The 17,916-nt window shown below is 40.4% G+C and overlaps 1 protein-coding gene across 5 annotated transcripts in view; it reads right to left on the bottom strand.

Moving 5' to 3' along the window:
• Window positions 1-17,916, bottom strand: part of RIMS1 (regulating synaptic membrane exocytosis 1) — a 442,630-nt gene that overhangs the window by 358,369 nt on the left and 66,345 nt on the right. For 4 of the 5 annotated variants that reach the window (XM_087438805.1, XM_087438803.1, XM_087438804.1 and 1 more), the window contains exon 2: window positions 7,344-7,424. The exons of the other annotated variant lie outside the window; for it this stretch is intronic. In XM_087438805.1, the coding sequence (XP_087294931.1) occupies window positions 7,344-7,424 (81 nt within the window). The remainder of the gene's footprint in view (window positions 1-7,343; window positions 7,425-17,916) is intronic. 5 annotated transcript variants of the gene reach the window in all.

The raw sequence follows: 17,916 nt of genomic DNA, 5'->3' as shown, positions 1-17,916 counted from the left end.
TTTTTTAGTTGGGGCTTTTATTTTTCTAATATCACATGCTCCGTATGGTCCCTACTACAAGTGGTAATAGGACCTTGGACTGTGACATTGAATACCTCTGACTGCAGATGAGAAAACCTTTTAACTTAGGAAAAAAATACTCATCACATTTTGATGTAAATAGGAGGCTAAAAATAGTACAGAAAAGGCCGCTTCTCTCTGTATAATACCTTCATTCATAATAAAATCATAGCTAACAGATCCTTTGCATATGAAAACATGTTCCCTTTCTTCTTGGCTGAATTTTACTCAGAAAATGAGACATCTTTCAAAAAGAAGCAATGTTTTTATCTAGTATATATTTTTAAATATTCATTTCCTCTAGTGTATCCAAACATCTACAAAATTATTAAATCTCCTATCCCAAAAGAATATCAGAGTGAAAAAAATAACAAAAAAACAAACTTTTAAAAAGGCAAAGTCCACAGGGCCAGCCCAGTGGCATAGTGGTTAGGTTTGCGCACTCCACTTTGGCGGCCTGGGGTTCGCAGGTTCAGATCCTGGGCGTGGACCTATGCACTGCTTGTCAAGCCATGCTGTGGCCACGTCCCACATATAAAGTAGAGGAAGATGGGCAAGGATGTTAGCCCAGGGCCAATCTTCCTCAGCAAAAAAGAGGAGGATTGTCAATAGATGTTAGCTCAGGGCTAATCTTCCTCACAAAAAATAAAAATAAAAAGGCAAAGTTGAATCATGTTTCAATTTTTACTCAATTTTACTTTTCATTCAGCTAAGACAGAACTTAAGTAATTAAATAACTTCCCACAAAGAAAAGCTGATGGCTCTACTGGTGAATTCTACCAAACATTTGAAGAAAAAGTTACTGTAATCTTTCACAAACTCTTCCTAAATAGAATAGTAGAGAATATTTTCAAATTCACTCCATGAGGCCAGTATTACCCTGATATGAAAATCAGACAAAGACATCACAGAAAAACTACAGACCAATATCCCTTATAAATATATACACAAAAAATCATCAAAAATACTAGAAAATCAAATAAAGCAACATATAAAATGGATAACCAAGTGGGATTTATCCCAAGAATGCAAAATTGGTTCAACATATATAAATTAGTCAAAGCAGTACACCATTCTGATAGAATAAGGGACAAAACACACATTATCATCTCAATAGATGCAGAAAAACAACACCTTTTCATGATATGAACACTCAACATACTAGAAATGGAAGGAAACTTCCTAAACCTGATAAAGAACATCTACCAAAACCCCACAACTAATATCATATTTAATGGGGAAGACTCAAAGCCTTCCTCCTGGGATCAGAAGCAAGACACGTCTGTCTGCTCTCACCACTTTCTGACAACTGGATAGCCACATGCAAAAGAATTAAATTGGACCCCTACCTCACACCATATACAAAAAGTAACTCAAAATGGATCAAAGACTTAAATGTAAGAGCTAAAACTATAAAAGTCTTATAAATCTTTATAACCTTGGATTTGACAACAGTTTCTTAGATATGACACCAAAACCACAAGTAACCAAAGAAAAAATAGATCAATAGGACTTCATCAAAATTAAAAAATTGTGCTTCAAGGTACTATCAAGAAAATGAAAAGAAAACTTACTAAATGGGAGAAAATATTTGCAAATTCTTTATCTGAAAAGGATATAGTATCCATTATATATAAAGACTCTTACAATTCAACAATAAAGACAAATAATCCAATTACACATGGACAAAAGATTTTGATCAATATTTCTCCAGAGAACTGATACAAATATCCAATGAGCACATGAGAAGATGCTCAACATCATTATTCATTAGTGAAATATAAATCAAAATCACAATAAGATAACCATTCACACACTTCACACCACAAAGATGGCTATAACAAAAAAGACTGACAATAACAAGTGTTGGAAAGGATGTAGAGAAATTGGAATTCTCTCACATGCTGATAGGAATGTAAGATGGGCAGCTGCTTTGAAATACAGCTTGACAGTTCCTAAAAAATGTAAACATACAGTTATCATATGACCTAGCAATTTCATTCCTTGAGTATAAAACTCAAGATAATTGAGAACACATGTCCACTCAAAAACTTGTACATAATGTTAAAAGCAACTTTATGCATAACAGCATAAAAACTGGAAATAATCCAAATGTCCATTAACTGATGGATGGAGAAACAAAAATGTGTACAGATGTACAAGGGAATATTACTCTGCAGTAAAAGGAATGAACTACTGATACATGCTACAGCAAGGATGCGTCTTGAAAATATTATGCAAAATGACAAAAACCCAGACATAAATTGTCACATTGAATGATTCCATTTCTATGAAATGTCCAGAATAGGAAAATCCATAGAGACAGAAAGTAGATCAGTGGTAGGACTTGGGTTTTGAGAGGAATAGAGGAATGACTGCTAATGGATATTAGGTTTCTTTTTTGGGGTGATCAAAATGTTCTGAAATTACATACTGGTGATGATTGCACAATTTTGTGACTTTTTAAATTGTACACTTTAAAAAGGTGAATTGTAAGTATGGTATGTGAATTATATCTTAATTTTTAAAAAGCAGGCAATCACCAACAAAAACAAAAAAGACTGAACTGAAGTGTGATCCATGTACCTCTCTGGATTCAGTTTATTCCTCACCAGGACACCTTCCACAGTAATGCACACATTATTTGTCTAAGAAGAGTTTTTACTTGGCTATATACTCTTTTTCTGGATTTTTACTCTCAAATTTCAACTTTACCAGCTCTATTGTGACCAACCACCTCAGTTTTCCCAGGACACGGGACTTTTGGCACTAAAACTTGGAAAATTCCAGGAGGCTGGGACAAGTTTGTTCTTGCATGACCTTGCGTCACTTACCTAATTCCTCTGCTCTCTTTTTAAGCACTGGTGATACCTCTATTCCGCCTGTTACATTCCTTCCTTCTAACTCTACACCTTCTCCCTCTGCTATTTCATCTGTCTTAAAGGTTTTTACCATAAAGTAATTTCTCACAAATTACTATATCTCATCTCAGTCCCTCCTGAGTTTGAGATATGAACAGCCAACTGTCTTCTGGAAGTTTCAACTGGAGATCTGTTTGGCCACAAGTACATAAGTCTAATGAAATCTAAACTTGCTTTAGTGCCTGAATTAACTCTCTTCTGGATCTTTTCACATCCACTTAATCTCTGGAGCTAAGGCTAGTTGCCCACTCTCTTCCTCGCGTTATCATCACATCTAATGAATTGCTGCACTCCGACCACATGACCTGGGGAACTCTCTCCAATCTGCGGCCCCCTGCCCCGCTGGCCTCCCCTGCTTGTTCCTGCTAACTTCCACGACCAAGACCGAGGAGTGGAGAAGTGCTCCTCAGACTTTTTAAATCCGTAGTCACTTAAAAAAATTCAAAAACCCCATAATGTTGTGTCAAATTTCATAATATTATAAATAAAACCCAAAACAAGGCACATGATGCTTATTTTCTCCAAATTCAACATGTCTGATTCTTCAGAGATCCCGACGTAGCCCTTCCTGCCTCCTCTCTCTCTTTCTCACACACACAGTCACCCCCACACATGTGATCTCCATCCCCTGCACAACCACACAGCACACGGAAACATACACACTCACAGGCTCCAGCAGTGAGGACACGCTTTAAATGGTCCTGGCACAACCTGACTTTCGGGGTCTCAGGACAACTGTCCTCTCCTGCTGGAAGACTGTATCCCAAAAGCGCCACCTACTGAACCATTCATCCTTCAAAATTCACATTTCCTACTGCAGGCTCTGTAAATCCTTCCCCAGCAGCATCAACTCCAAACAGAATAAATCATTTTCTCTTTTTTAACATACTTCTAGTGTTGCACTTATCAGGTAGTATCATAATTTATTTGATTATATAACTACCACCCCCAACTTGAAAGGGAACTCTCGAGACGGGAATTCTATCTCATTTATCATCGATGCATCTTATACTCAAGGAACAGCAGGCATAAGACTCAATTTGTTGAACTCCGCTAATATTTGTGATATATTTATTACTTTGATTAAATGAAGACAACTTATGCAGCATGCTTAAAATATGACTGAGCGACATTTTAATAATAACTAAAGATGCATCTTTGGATAGTTTATATACACAGTTATCAAAACCTTAAAGTATATTGACATGTGTGTCTATCGATCTGGACCCACAGAGTAGAAGGTACCAAGTAACACAGTGCAGTCACCTTCTTCCTGTCTACCTACCATTCATCTCTCTCTCCTACTCAGCCACACATTTCAAAAAAGTTGTGTATAGTCACCATTTCCTTTTCCTGACTTCTCAATTCCTCCTCACACCTACAGAAATAGAGTATTTCCACCCACTTACACGATAAAACTGCTATGGCAAAAGCCACCAGTGACCTCTACATGGCCACACCCAGAGGAGGTTTTCACCTCTAGTTATTCCTGACTTCCTGCTGCACCTGATACTCTTGGGCATTCCCCTTGACTCCCTCTACTGCCTCCGCTGCTGGCCCTCCTGCTCTTCTCAACATTATTCCCCAGCTGGTCGGGGTGCTCTTCCTTCACCCACTCCTCAAGCTCTCTCTGTTATTTCTTCTAACTATATACCCTCTGGTGATGTCATCAACTTTCCCAGTTAACTGAGGGCTTCCAGTTCATATATCCAACCATTTCTGGGACCTACACCCTTGGATAACGCACAGGCACCACAAAACCATGATATCGAGTCTGAATTCCTCACTGCCCACCTGCCCCTATGCCTGGTTGGCTTCTTTAATCCCACTTCTCAGTTGGTGGTCCTTACTCACCCAAACTACTGACACGACAGTCCCCCCAAGGGTTCTTTCTACAAACCATCTTCAAGGACAACCAAGCCCTGACCTCTCCCTCAGCTCCTGAAATGTCTCTGTCCCACATTCTCTGCCCTTCCTGTGCGTCAAGATCTTTCATCTCTCTCTGGACTGGACAATAGTCTATTCACTGATCTGCTTGCCTCCAGTTTTTCCCACATCACATTCACATTCCATTTTCCCCTCTTCTGCCAAAGCTAGTAACACATATTTTATATACACACACACTTATAATGCAAATTTGACTAAGCCACTCTCCTAATTAAGACCCATTAGTGCATCTTTATAACTAAATGTAGTGTTTACTAAGTTTTATATTTGACCCAGTTATCATAACCAGAAATCTAAGTTCATCCTACAATATTAACCCGAGATGCATTCTTACACTTTCTATTGTCTTCTATTTCATTCGAAATTTAAAAACAAAAAAACCCAAGAAACTAGAGTCTTTATTGATTTAAAGACACACAAATAGGTTGTGGGTCACAGATTTAAAAACACTGACCTACAGGCTCAAGCCGATCCTGAAGCCCCTCTCAACCTACTATTGCTCTTTTCCTAACAACCTAGTCAGGCACTCCTGTGGATACAGAGGGCTCAGTTCACACACAGCACTCTCTACAGAGAACCAGCAGAAATAAGGAATGTGTTGCAAACTTTAAATTTTCCAAGTCACCTAAAGGGAGGTTCACTATTTTAATCAGAAAAGCATAGAGCAAGCAGAGGGATTGTCAGAAAGGAGGATCTAGAGAGACTGTAGTTGCCTCCTCTCGGCCACTCTGCTCAGAGGGGCCACCAGGAAAGTTCCACTAGGCCCACGGTTGGATACAACAGATTTCCACAACGGAAGTCCATGCACAGTAAAAACAAAACAAGAAAAAATAATGACCTAACGTCTTGTTGGGAAGGATCACAATTGCTCCTTCCTATCTAATAACTCCAATTTAAAATGGACATCGGAACAAGTGGGACCAATCAAAAGGGAACTGCAGTGTGTGGAATATAACATCTTAATAGTGATTCCACAAAGAATCTTCCCATAAGTTGCTTGAATCTTAATAGAAGTAAAATGTTTTCTAATGCCTAGAACATAAGATGGAAAGTGGGGATCATAAGTCTTCTATGAATTATCAAGGTTAAGTTCCATCATCAGGAAAATGGCTTTACAGTAAGATGATTTATAGAAAAAAACGTGGCAACATCATTACTTCTTCCAACTTTGCACTTTTTTCAATGTAATTATAAATCATTTCTACTACGGTTAAATCAAAATTATTTTTATTCCTTGAAAAGTACTGATTGAATGTAGAAGATGATATTCAAGAATATTTACTGAGATGAAATCTATAACCCATCTATCGAGACTATTGAAATTTATTTACCAAAATTTTATACCCTAAAACATAAATAATTTTAAATTATTTGTGACTGTATATAATATACAAAATATAAGCATTTAAATGTTTTATTTAATTTCGGTCTTTTCCAATGCTAATAAAAATTTGTCATAGCAAAAGAATTACAAAAATTTACTTTTATTCTCATAGCCTTTTTACAATTTTATCACTTTATCTTGGTTTTACTTCAAAGAATCCTCAGATAGCCAAAGAAATCTGTAGAAAATCACTCTTAGGACACATTTCTTCAAAGGCTTTTGCTGAAAACCTTGGAAGGAGGCATTTCCCCGGTAGTAGCTACTTGGCTGTCATGGTTATGCCAAGAGTATTGCTGCTGCTGAGACATTTCAAGGAAATGTTTCATTTTTCTTACCAGAAGCATAATTCTATTCAGAAGACTGAATATATCATGTTACTCTGCAGAATTTTAAAGTCTTTACATTTTATCTTATCAAAATTCACACTGGAAACTCAGAGCTTCTTCATTGAGCTTCCTCTCTTCTTCATGCTCCCCTTCCGTTGGCCATTTAACTCTTCACTGGCATCTACATTGGGGGTTGCAGTAGCAAAAATAAAACCAGATGGGCAGTTGCTCTTTTAGATTGTCCATTACCTTTAATAACGTGGCATGAGGGTGGGCATCGGACCACCTATGCATGTCCCTTATTGACAGCTCCTCCTTTCTCCTCCTTCTCTCCTTTGCCTTCCCCCTCCTCCCCTCTCCTCCCATCTCCCTACCTGGCTTCCTTACCTCCCTAAAGTCTTAGGCTTCAGCCCACACCCAAAAGAGACAGAACTGCTGCCACCCTAGAGCCATAAAAATGCGTCCTTTTCCTCTAATTAGCTTTATGCTTCCAATATGGCACTAGAAACATCACTTAACAAAATACTTAACACAGAACTCATGTTTCCTATTACTTTTATCTAATTCAATAGTAGCCTTTTTATTACGCACACACCAGAGTAGCCAGAGTATTCACTCCCACATGCAACGGGAATTAAGAACTCTGTACCTAGTGATGGCATAAGAGACGACATTTTCAGTCAAGAAAACCAATGCCATACTCACGGTGAAGGCTGGCGGGGCTGGCTTTCAGCATTTCTCGGTGTTTTGCAGGCAGCAGGCTTCGCCATGTCCCTGACAACACACCTGGGGCGCATGATAGACAGCACAACGCACTATTAATTATAAAACGGGGAGAACACATCTGGAAATTAAACACGGCACTGAAAACACAGTATAAGGGAAACCTCTACAAGCCCCTTCACTGTTAACCTGGAGGCCCCGGAAAAGCCCTTTGAGGTGGGAATCCTTGACTCAGGCTTTAAGAGCTCAACTACACCCAAATAAAATCTGTGCTAGCCTCTGGATTTGACTTTCCTTTTAGCACCAATACAATGACTGTCAGCAGCTTTCCCCATAGAAGAAACACTACCAAATGCCTTGGCGTCACCATAGGAAGACATCCGAAAGCGTAAAAATAGAAACAGCTGTTGTGTTGATATGCTAAAAGACAGGTAAGATTTTCTGTGGCTTTGGCTATTTTACTAAAAGATATGGACTCGCTTCATGTCATTCATCACCACACAGGTCCTTCTCTTACACAAAAAGAGGCCCTAGAGGCCTCCAGAAGGCCCCCATGGCCAAAGTCTCCTTCAAGCTAAGAGGAAGAGTTAGAAGGAAATGTTCATATATTAAGTATGTGCGTGTGTGTGTAAAACAAATAGAGAACATATCTCCAAAATATGAAAAAAAATAGTCAAAGATCTTTGTGCCTTGGTCCTCCACCACACAATAAAAACAAATGCGGAGGGTGGACGACGTCCCAGAGCCTCAAGGGCCGCAGGAGGAGACAGATACACTCACCCTCGTGTCGGTGGGGCTTACAGAGCATCAGGGAGAGTCGCGGGCCGAAATCAGAAAATGCCCCCATCTGAGGCTGTCCTCAGATAGCTTAGATCTTCCTTCAACTCAAAAGCTTGGGACAAACACTGCTCTGAACAGGGAAGTCTGGTTCTAAAGCTGAGACCCCACACCTGACACTCTGCTGAGTGGAAATGCCCTTAGGACCCAGGATTCTCAAACAGGAATCTGGTCCTGAACAGCTTTCACGGAGGCTGCTTGCAGGTCTGACTACGGGGCTAACACTTAAGGCCAGTGGTGCTGTTCCAGAAGTGGGTCCTGGTGAGGCCGTGGCGGATAAACCGTTTCCCAGAGCTAAAAGCTGCGAGGCAAAATTCTCCACTTCTGACAGAAATGGAACAGGGAGACGTGGACACAACACACAGAGACGTGCGTGCACACACACACACACACACACACTGCTCAATCCAAACAAAGGCAAGGACGACTTAGAGACCAATGTGCAACATGGCAATCAAAGAAAATGGGGCCCTTTCGAGGCCTCAGCTCCGCCCTCCTGGGAGAAAAGGAGGCGATGAAGGAGACCTGTGCTCAGCCCCTGATGGAGTGGTCAAGAGAGCAGGTCAGAATCATCCGCGGGCCCACAAACCTGTGCTGTTCCAGGCTCCCGGGAGGAGAGGGTGCTGAGGTGCCACGATAAGAACACACAAGAAAGCAGGCGTCAGGCAGAAGCAACGTCCTAGGATCCCTGAGCTCCAAAACCGTGATCCAACTCACCCACAGTACAGCGCCTGGGAAGTTCAGCTTCACAGAACTGCAAACTATTTAGCAACTCTCACTCCACTAAAAATAGCACAGGCAGCATGTTTAATCTACATGTGCTGGTTTGTGAAAACATCGGAAATATCACCAAATTCGGAAAAATCTGTGGAGAATTATATCTATGAGAAACCACATGCAAACTTCTTAGTTCATTTCTTTTTCTCCCTAACGTTTCAGGTATTTATGCAAAGCTTTGAAATGAAATAATTCTGTCACTTAGACTTTCCCTTAAATATGCTTTTAAGTGACTCTTTTGTAGTAAATGTGGAATATCAGTGAGCACCAAGGGTGGGCTTCTAGGCAAAATTTTTTTTTTGAGTGAAAGAGCACGTCTACGTAAGAAAACTCGCATCTGATCCGAAGTGCCTACCCAGTGGTTTTGGATTAGTATAAAACAGCTGACATACTGCTTCTGTCTGTACCTGCCACAGAATCTTTCAATAAAAACTCTATTTGAATTTCTGAACTTTAAAGTTTTATTAGATAATTAAAATAAGCACATCAATATTCAAAAACAATATATTTAGAACTAATTTAAATATGCTTAATTTATTTAAAATATACTTACTTAAAATAATTAATTTAAAAAAGAAACAGAAAAACAACGTATTTTTCATACTGACATATATCCTGAGCCCAGGACTAGAGTGACCGAGCCACCTATTGAATCTGTCTTTTCAGGGGAAAAACTACTTGTCTCAGACTGCTAATTATTCAACCAGTTTGAGGGGACTCTCTAAACTATGGTAATACATGCTCCTACATTTTTTAATTTGACTTCTTTTTACCTGAAATTTCTTCTAGGCAAAAGAAAGAAAAGATAAAAAGCCTATGCTCAGATAGATACAAAAAAGACATAAAAAATTATGATACACTCATAAGATTTTTGTTAGCCTGCTCAGATTAACATTTCTTTGAAATTATAATTGAATTGTTGTGTCTGGCACATCACAGTTTGGAGGGAGAAACCGTAATGTTTTTGACAGTTCTAATGTGTGGAAATTGGTCAGCCCAGTACTTCCCACTGTCTCTTAGACATTAAACTTATTATAAAAATACAGCCCTTCATATTTTAAGAAACACAACAGTGATATCTCAGCATGCTGCGGCTACTAAGAGTCTTTCTCATGATGGGATTTATTCCTTCAGCCAGACACAAGGAGGCACAAACGCTCACAAGGCTGACTTCCCAGAATTTCTGTGCACTGGGAGACTAGGAGTCCAAAGGGTTGACCTCTTATTCTTTGCAGTGTCTTGTAACTACTCAGGGATTTATCAGACATGGACTGCAAACAGTCTTCACACTGCTGTGAGCATTCCCTCATCACTCAAGCACCACTGAAGATTTATGCAAAGGAGACACTCTGCTGCCCCCTCGGGATGCGCCTCCTGGCTCCGCCCTCGCGCTACTGGGTTTTATGAATGGCTGCAATCAATGCCATGAATGGCTGCCAACTGCCCACTCAGCCTCTCAGGCTCTTCCTTGCACGTACCCTGGAGAGGCTGCATTGCCACAAGCCTGCCAATGAGGGTATGGTAAGGCTTTCATCCCACAAACAGGAACTAAATGTTCTTCCAGATACTTAGAGTACGTGAATTAGAAATTCTAAATGCCTTCAAAAGACACAATTGACATAATTACTTTCTCTCTTGTGAGTATCCATTTTGGTGCCTGCAATCACTAACCACCCACCTCTGGCTCTTGCATCTGCAAAAGAAACCCCCAAACCTACTGTTTTATGAAAATTTATCTCAATCTGAACTTCATCTAAATTGTTTTATCTTTCATGACTAATGTTAGGAAACTAGTTACTGTGCACTAAGCTGCCAAGGAGATTAGGAGGTGTTTACATTTTTGTTCTCAATCTTTTGGTTTCTGAGTTTTACTGAGGTTTCTCTGTCATCAATAGCGACAACAGTGACATCCCAGCTGGGCTGGGGAAAGTGTCCGCGCTTCTCCTCAAGTTCTGCGCTCGCCTGCACCTGTCATCAGAGACCTGGGCAGTTAAAATAATGGAAAGTAGAGAAAGTGAGACATTTTTCAAATATACAATCTTCTGATTTGCTGACCACTAATTAAAAGACAAAAAAACAAAACAAAAAAAATACATAGAAACAAGGAAAAATAGACAAGACGAGACCGCAGGGGCTCTGGAGCAGCTGTTTTCTTCTAAACCTCCCTTTCAGTGTTTAAACCTCTCCTCACACAGCACTAGCCAAAAGTACCTAAAATATACACAAAATCCGTGTCTCCAGCCTGATCCTCTCTTCACTCCTGACATCCAGCTGCCTCCTGGACACTTCCACTTGGACTCTAACAGACCTCTCAAAATCAACATTTCCAAAGCTGAATTCCACATCTTTTCCCAAAACCTGATCCTCCAGCAGCCACCTCCTTCTTGGCCAATGCAAATACATTCCTCCAGCTGCTAAGGCTAAAAACCTGAGACGGGACTCCTCTGTTCTCTTGCACTTTGTCTCCAACGCACCAGGTTGGTTCTACTTCCAAACTACGTGCTGAATCCGACCATCGTTCCCCTCCTCCCCTACTGCCCCCTGTCCCGGGCCAGTGTCACCTCTGCTTGGATTCCCACAGGAGAGTTAACTGGTCGCCCGACATTTGCCCTCCTCCTAGGGTCTGTTCTCGACACAACAGCCAGAAGGAGTCTGAGAGAGAAATCAGATCATGACTCCTCTGCTCAAAACCTTGCAACCGCTCCCCACTTTACTCACGACAAATGCAGAGCTCTTAGAATACAGGCCGCCTCTCAGGATTCTCGGAGTCCATCTCCTGCTTCTCCGCCCTGCCCACTCTGCTCCAGCCACAGCAGCCTCCCTGCTGGTCTTCCTCAAACAACCAGGTACCACCTTGCCGTGGGGCCTTTGCACCACCGTCCTTGTGTCTGGAATGCTCTTCCCCAATTTGGTACGACCAATCCCCTTCCTCCACCAAGTCTTTGCTCAAAGGTCAGTTGTTGATAGCTGCTACCCTGACTCTCCTCCTTCCTGCTACAATCTGGCCCCCACGCCCACACATTGCAATGCTGTTACCTTTCTCCACTACTTACTAAATTTACTGCCTCCCTATGCTGAGACAGGAGCTGCTCAAGAGGAGGAACCTCTGTGTGGTTCACTGACATTTTCCAAGAGCCCAGAACAGTGCCTGACACAACGGCCACTCACCACATATTTGTTAAATGAATAAGATAAAAAGGACGAAAAGCTGTAGATTTCAAGCTTGAGTAACTAATTTAACATGTCAAAACATAGTGATTTAGAATAGATTTTAGGTAACACTTTTTTGCAAGAGAGCATATTGCTATAAAATATTTACAAAATATAAATTATGACCAAGTTTTATGATTTGAATAACTCCACTAAATTTTTTTATATGGTTTGACTAAGGTTCACTCTCTTTCTGAACAAGAAAAAAGGTATTTCTCAGCATAGTATTTCTTTGGTGGAAAAGACTCTTTAATGTCACGGTATTGCTTTGAACCAGTGAGATACTCTTTAACATCTAGTGTACTGATGTTTTATCAAATAAAACTTTAAAATAATTGCATAGGAGGCAATTTCTTAGTAGTAAAGAGAAAAAGTAATCCCTCTTTCTTCTGATTTTTTTAAACAGGGAAGGAAAATAAGAAGAACTTCTGTTTATTTAAGACCTACTGTGTACCAAAATGTACACAGCATATCTCATTTATCTTCATATTACCCTACAAGAGATATGATTGTCCCATTTGACAGATGAAGAAACTACAGATCTAAGAGATTAAATTATTTTCTTAATGGTTAAGTGGCAAGTGTTGATGTTTTAAGAAACCAAGATTTGTATCAAGGTCTGTTTGGAATCAAAGCTAACGTCCTTTCCTTCATTCCAAGTAGCCTCTTGACATTAATACTTAAAAGATGAATGAAAACTAATAAAAATCGATCATGAAGTTACAGAGTCCAGTCTCCTCAGACATGTTTCGATATCATTGATTTCATGATATAGGTACACTGTTGAAACTAGTCAAATAACCCCACATAACTGAGTGCTCTTTAAACATTATTCTAGTATCACAAGACCATTTTCCTCAAATATAACAGCAGGACAGTGACGATAGCAGGGTGTTGAGCTGCCAAATTAGCAACGTAGAGTGACCTTAAGACCAATAGGAAAACTACAGAATGTAGAATGCAAGACAGCTCATCTGGTTCACAGAAAGAGCTTATATAAGGAAAAGAATCAATAAAGATAAACAGATGAAAAATAATTCATTTGCAAGATAAATATAATACAATTGATAAAAATCTCTTCAAATATATTTTTCAAACGAGGTCTTCAAAAGTGGTCTTTTCATTTCAATTCACAAATAGTATTTGTGAATACTATTCTTCCACAAGAGGAAAGCTGAAAAATATTATTTAAAAAAAATGAGTTTCAAAAAATTGCATATTCATGTCAATTGAACAGGCCCAAATGAGTATGTGACTGTCACCCTTAAGACGAAGAGGGAGCAAAGTCTGCACCAGGAGGAGGGTGAACACTGGTGTGTGAAAGGCCAGAGGCACTGATCTCCAGTCTTCAGGGCCCGTTATATCTCTGACACACAGTCAGGGAAGACCCAGAGGCCACAGATGAGTGGTTTTTATTGTAAAAAGACGTGAAGGACAGGCGAAGTTGCTTCCTCACTCTAAGGAAAGGGAAGCCAGCCGGGCACTTTCCACAGTGAGTGATGAGGGCTCTGAACCTCCCCTGAAGAGGCTAGGAAGTTATTCACAAAACCACACAAAAAGTATAGGATTCTAAAGTAAAGGTGATAACAAGATAAAGGGTCATTACAGAGATTAATAGGTGAATTTAAATTTTGGAAAAACAAATTTTTCAAAGACTGATAAGAAAGAAAATAATAGGTAAGAAGTCAAGTCTTGGTCTTCTGGATTATTCAAACCTAGGCGGTTTATCATCCCTGTGTCTCTGGAATGCTAACAGGCTTGGCTCTACAAGGGCCTCGTACCGACTCGACATTTCAGAAAACAGCCAATTAACCTCTTTTCATGCAAGCTACTATTTCTGTTAACACAACCAGTTTTCTTCTCCATTCAACAATTTTTAAAACAGTATACAAACATACGGGTTTATATCTGCTCCCTCCCCCCACACAGTGTCCGGTTTACATTTTTCTACTTGATAACCTGTGTGCCTTCTCCAAAAGCCTGCTGCCTGCAAACACAGCACAGCTCTGAAAACATCAAGGCTATCAGAAACGTCCTGCCACTAAACCTGCAAGAGAGACCTTCTCTTCATTCCATGGAGGGGGAAAATCTATCTGGTGAGAAGCAAGGAGTTTCCAGAGGGAGGAAGCAATCACACAGCCAACATGGCAGAGGCATCAGGTAAAGTGAGGCCTGACATCATGTCTTCAACTCTCCAAGACGGAAGAGTCGGGGATCACATGGAATTGGTGATGCCAACATGGAGACGGAGAGTGTAGACAACGGCTGGAAATGCAGATGAAAGCTGAGATGAGAAAAGAGGAGTGAGGAAGGAAAGGTGGTCTTCACATTCGCAGGCACAATTCCGGGTGAGGGAATCAGCCTTGGGAAAGGCACAAGTCGAAAGTGCTGGGGATGGGGTGGGGGAGAGGAGAAGGGTGGGCAGGGGAGGAGAGGAGTTTAGTGAGGGAGCAAAGTTGCTGAGGAGATGGAGAGGGGTGGAAGGAAACAAACAGGTAGGGGATCAGTTCCCAAAATGTCTCCTTTCATTTGACCATAACTGCTATCTCCATTTCCTCCCAAAAAGATTCCTGCAGGATAATGCTCCATGAGATTCATTTTGGAAAGGTTTTAGAGAGTGAACATCATCTCTCCACCTCTCCTCGTGTTTCCACCTCAGCTTCTAGAAGCAGAAGATTTTGCTCAAAACTCCTCCCCAACTCCTACCCAAACCAGGGGTGGGGGCTGTTTGAGGGAGCTCTCTTCTCCAACCACCATCCACCAATAGTTATATTTCACTGGTGAGAAGGGTTACCTTGTCTTAAAAGCAGGACTCAGTTGGCAGTTTCCTCCTTTGCTTCTTGAGTACAAGCACAGAGGGACCTCTTCCCATGTCTTGAGTGTCCAGTTTCCCTGCAGTAAGCACCCTGGGCAGACCTGGGTGGGGCAGACTCTGCCACGTTTCTAACTCTGTCCACCTCTCTTTCTCGTTAACCCAGGTCTCCTTATGTCAATGCATCTGAAGCCTGCTCAGAAGACTTAGTCTTTTAGATTTAGAGTGAGTTAAACAAAAATAAAACAACAACAATGCACCTGGGAAGGGTAACCCACAGCAGTCAGGGAGACCATGAGAAAAAGTAACACTATCTCATTTTTCCCAGCAAGGGAGGAAGCGCAGGCTGGACCAGTAAGCTCAGCCCGTTTTGCTCCTCTGGCATGCGTGACTGTGCTTCTGTGTGGAACACACCGCCATGGGCTCCAGTGTGCAGAACTAAAGTCCCTCCCATTTCTTCTCACTAAAGCAAGTGTGTTGGTCTGGAGGTGAGGGAGAAGGAGAGTATCATCGGGATAATCTTGGGATGAACAGAAGGTTACCTTAAAGAGGAAACCGTCCGCAGCAATTTCACTGATAAATAGTTCCTAGAACCCCTGGCAGCTGAGTTCCATGACTTACAGCCCAATGGAGACCCACTGGTCTGAACTGTGGGCTCAGGCCAGAGGCTGGCCAAGTGGGTCTGTCCGTTTCGACAATCTCTGACTTGGTTGAGTGAGACGAGAGACGGTCTAGTCAGCAATTACACCAACTTAAACAGGACTATGAACACTCTCAAAGAGAGTCAGGTAACCACAAATTGTCTCAATAAACTCAAAAAAGCAATTTAGTGAAAGAAGATGAATTTCAAGAAATGTAAACACATTCGGAAATGAAAACTATAAAATAACAAAAGGGGGAAACAACAGTGAATAACAACAGCTAAAACTTCTAAGTGCCTGCAGCGGGCCATGAGCAGCACTAAGAATCCCACAGGCCCTGTCCCGTCATCTGGTCATAGGTCAGACACTGCGCTTGGAACTACTCAAGGTACAAATTTACTTGTGAAGTACCACAATTTCTTCTTAGGAGCACAATTCATTGTTCCAAAAATCACATGATATTTGTGAAGTACTTTGTTTTGAGCAAATAAATTATTTCATTGTCATTCAAGTTTTAGCAAGAGGCACGCAACTGTAATTGAATATTTCAAGTTTTAAGCACCTCACATCCCTTGCCACATTTCAGTATTGTAGCAGAATAATAGATAACGGTTATCTACAGTCTAAATGTCCAGGGTAAAGAGTGCAATTTGGTAGAAGAGAAGGAGGAACGTTGTTTGTAAAGATTATTTCCAGAGCTTTTTTACAACTAACAATTTTTCTGCTTTTTATTTGTAATACAAAACCGTAGCTCCTTGAATGACAATTTTGAGGTAGTTCTATGTATCTAACTGTGCTTTGTCTCCACGAGCATTCATTCTCCTTCCTCATCGGGGAGCCAGACAGCTAGACAGACATCTACTAAGAGGTCTATAATAAAGAGGTCTATAATAGTTCCTCGGTGGGATTTAAGTGGATTTTAAATAGATAAAACAAAATGGGAAAATGAAACTTGGAAAAGCATTAATGAAATATTTCAGGCATTGCTTTCAATTAATTGTAACTACTTTCTCAACTGCCTTACCTACCCAGAATGTTAGAGAGAGACTGCAGCCAATCAGATCTTAAAGTACGTTGTGCCTGGATTACTACTGCTTCATAAAGATCTAAGGACTATATCAGAAATACACTGTTCATTTTCTATTGTAAGTAAATATTTTTTTAATTTGTCAAGAGGCCACGGTGATTCTTTTATCTAAAATATGACAAAAGAATGAAATCAAATAATTTTGACACTTCAGTGGAAGCTTTAACACCTGATTATTATTGCTTCTTTTTCCTAATATTCTTTGCATTTAGAGTGAGAAAAACAAAAATCTTGTAAATAACTTTTTTATCCCCTTCATCCAAATTGATGAAAATATGAACAGATATTTAGGGAAATACTGAAGAAAGATAACCTAGCGAATGGGACTGCTTACCTCTCACTGACAAGGCCCTCTGCCCTCCCTCTTGACCCGGTGGGTAGGACTGCCATTCTTGGGACTTCAAATGGGCTGATCGTTCCTAAATTGTCATTTTCAGGTTCACCTCCCATTGTCTATGAGGTCTTAAAACTGTATCTACCTAAAAACCTTCCTAACAGCTGAGCTTAAACAGACTAAAATACTGAACTCAGTATTCCTCCTCCTCTCAAACTTAACATCTCCAAAATTCTACAAAGCAGTCAATTAAATCTTCCCATGATGCTCACAGTCTCGATGCCACCATGAAGTCTCAGTTCTCCCTAATGGCCAATGAATCACCGAGTCCTCTGGCTACTCCTTTAAAGGATCTCTTGAAATTGCCCTTTCTTATTTATGTCTACTACTTCCTAATTCATTTTCTCTCTTGAATGAACTGCTTGAGTAGTCTTCTTCAAGTTCCATTCTCCTCTATCCACAGATCTATAAAAGGGCTTCACATACCCCACCGTATAAAATACATGCACCGCTGTCTAGTTCCAGGGTATTTCATCTACAAACTCCCTCATTCACTAATCTCTTCCTCTTAATGCCTAACCTAGCCCATTCCAAAGTCAAGTAAACGTATTTCAAATTTTTAGAACATCATTTTGTCATATTCATCTCCATTCAATATGTCATTATTCTTACTTAAAATTACCAGACTCCTTTTCCCTCTCCATTAATTTTTACCTCTTTCAAAACTCAACTCAAATGTACTGAACTCCAGAAAGCTTTCCAGGCTAAGGACTCTCATTAATCCTTCACCAATATCTTCTGAAAAACTGTCCTTATACAGGCATGAGAGACTTTGTTTAATAGTTACAGCCCAAGTA

This window comes from Ceratotherium simum, chromosome 13 (genome assembly GCF_057802395.1).
Source record: "Ceratotherium simum simum isolate JZ-2026a chromosome 13, ASM5780239v1, whole genome shotgun sequence".
In the NCBI taxonomy this organism is placed as follows: domain Eukaryota; kingdom Metazoa; phylum Chordata; class Mammalia; order Perissodactyla; family Rhinocerotidae; genus Ceratotherium; species Ceratotherium simum.
Note: the sequence above shows the minus strand (reverse complement) of the source record. Positions and strands in the feature narration are given on the sequence as shown.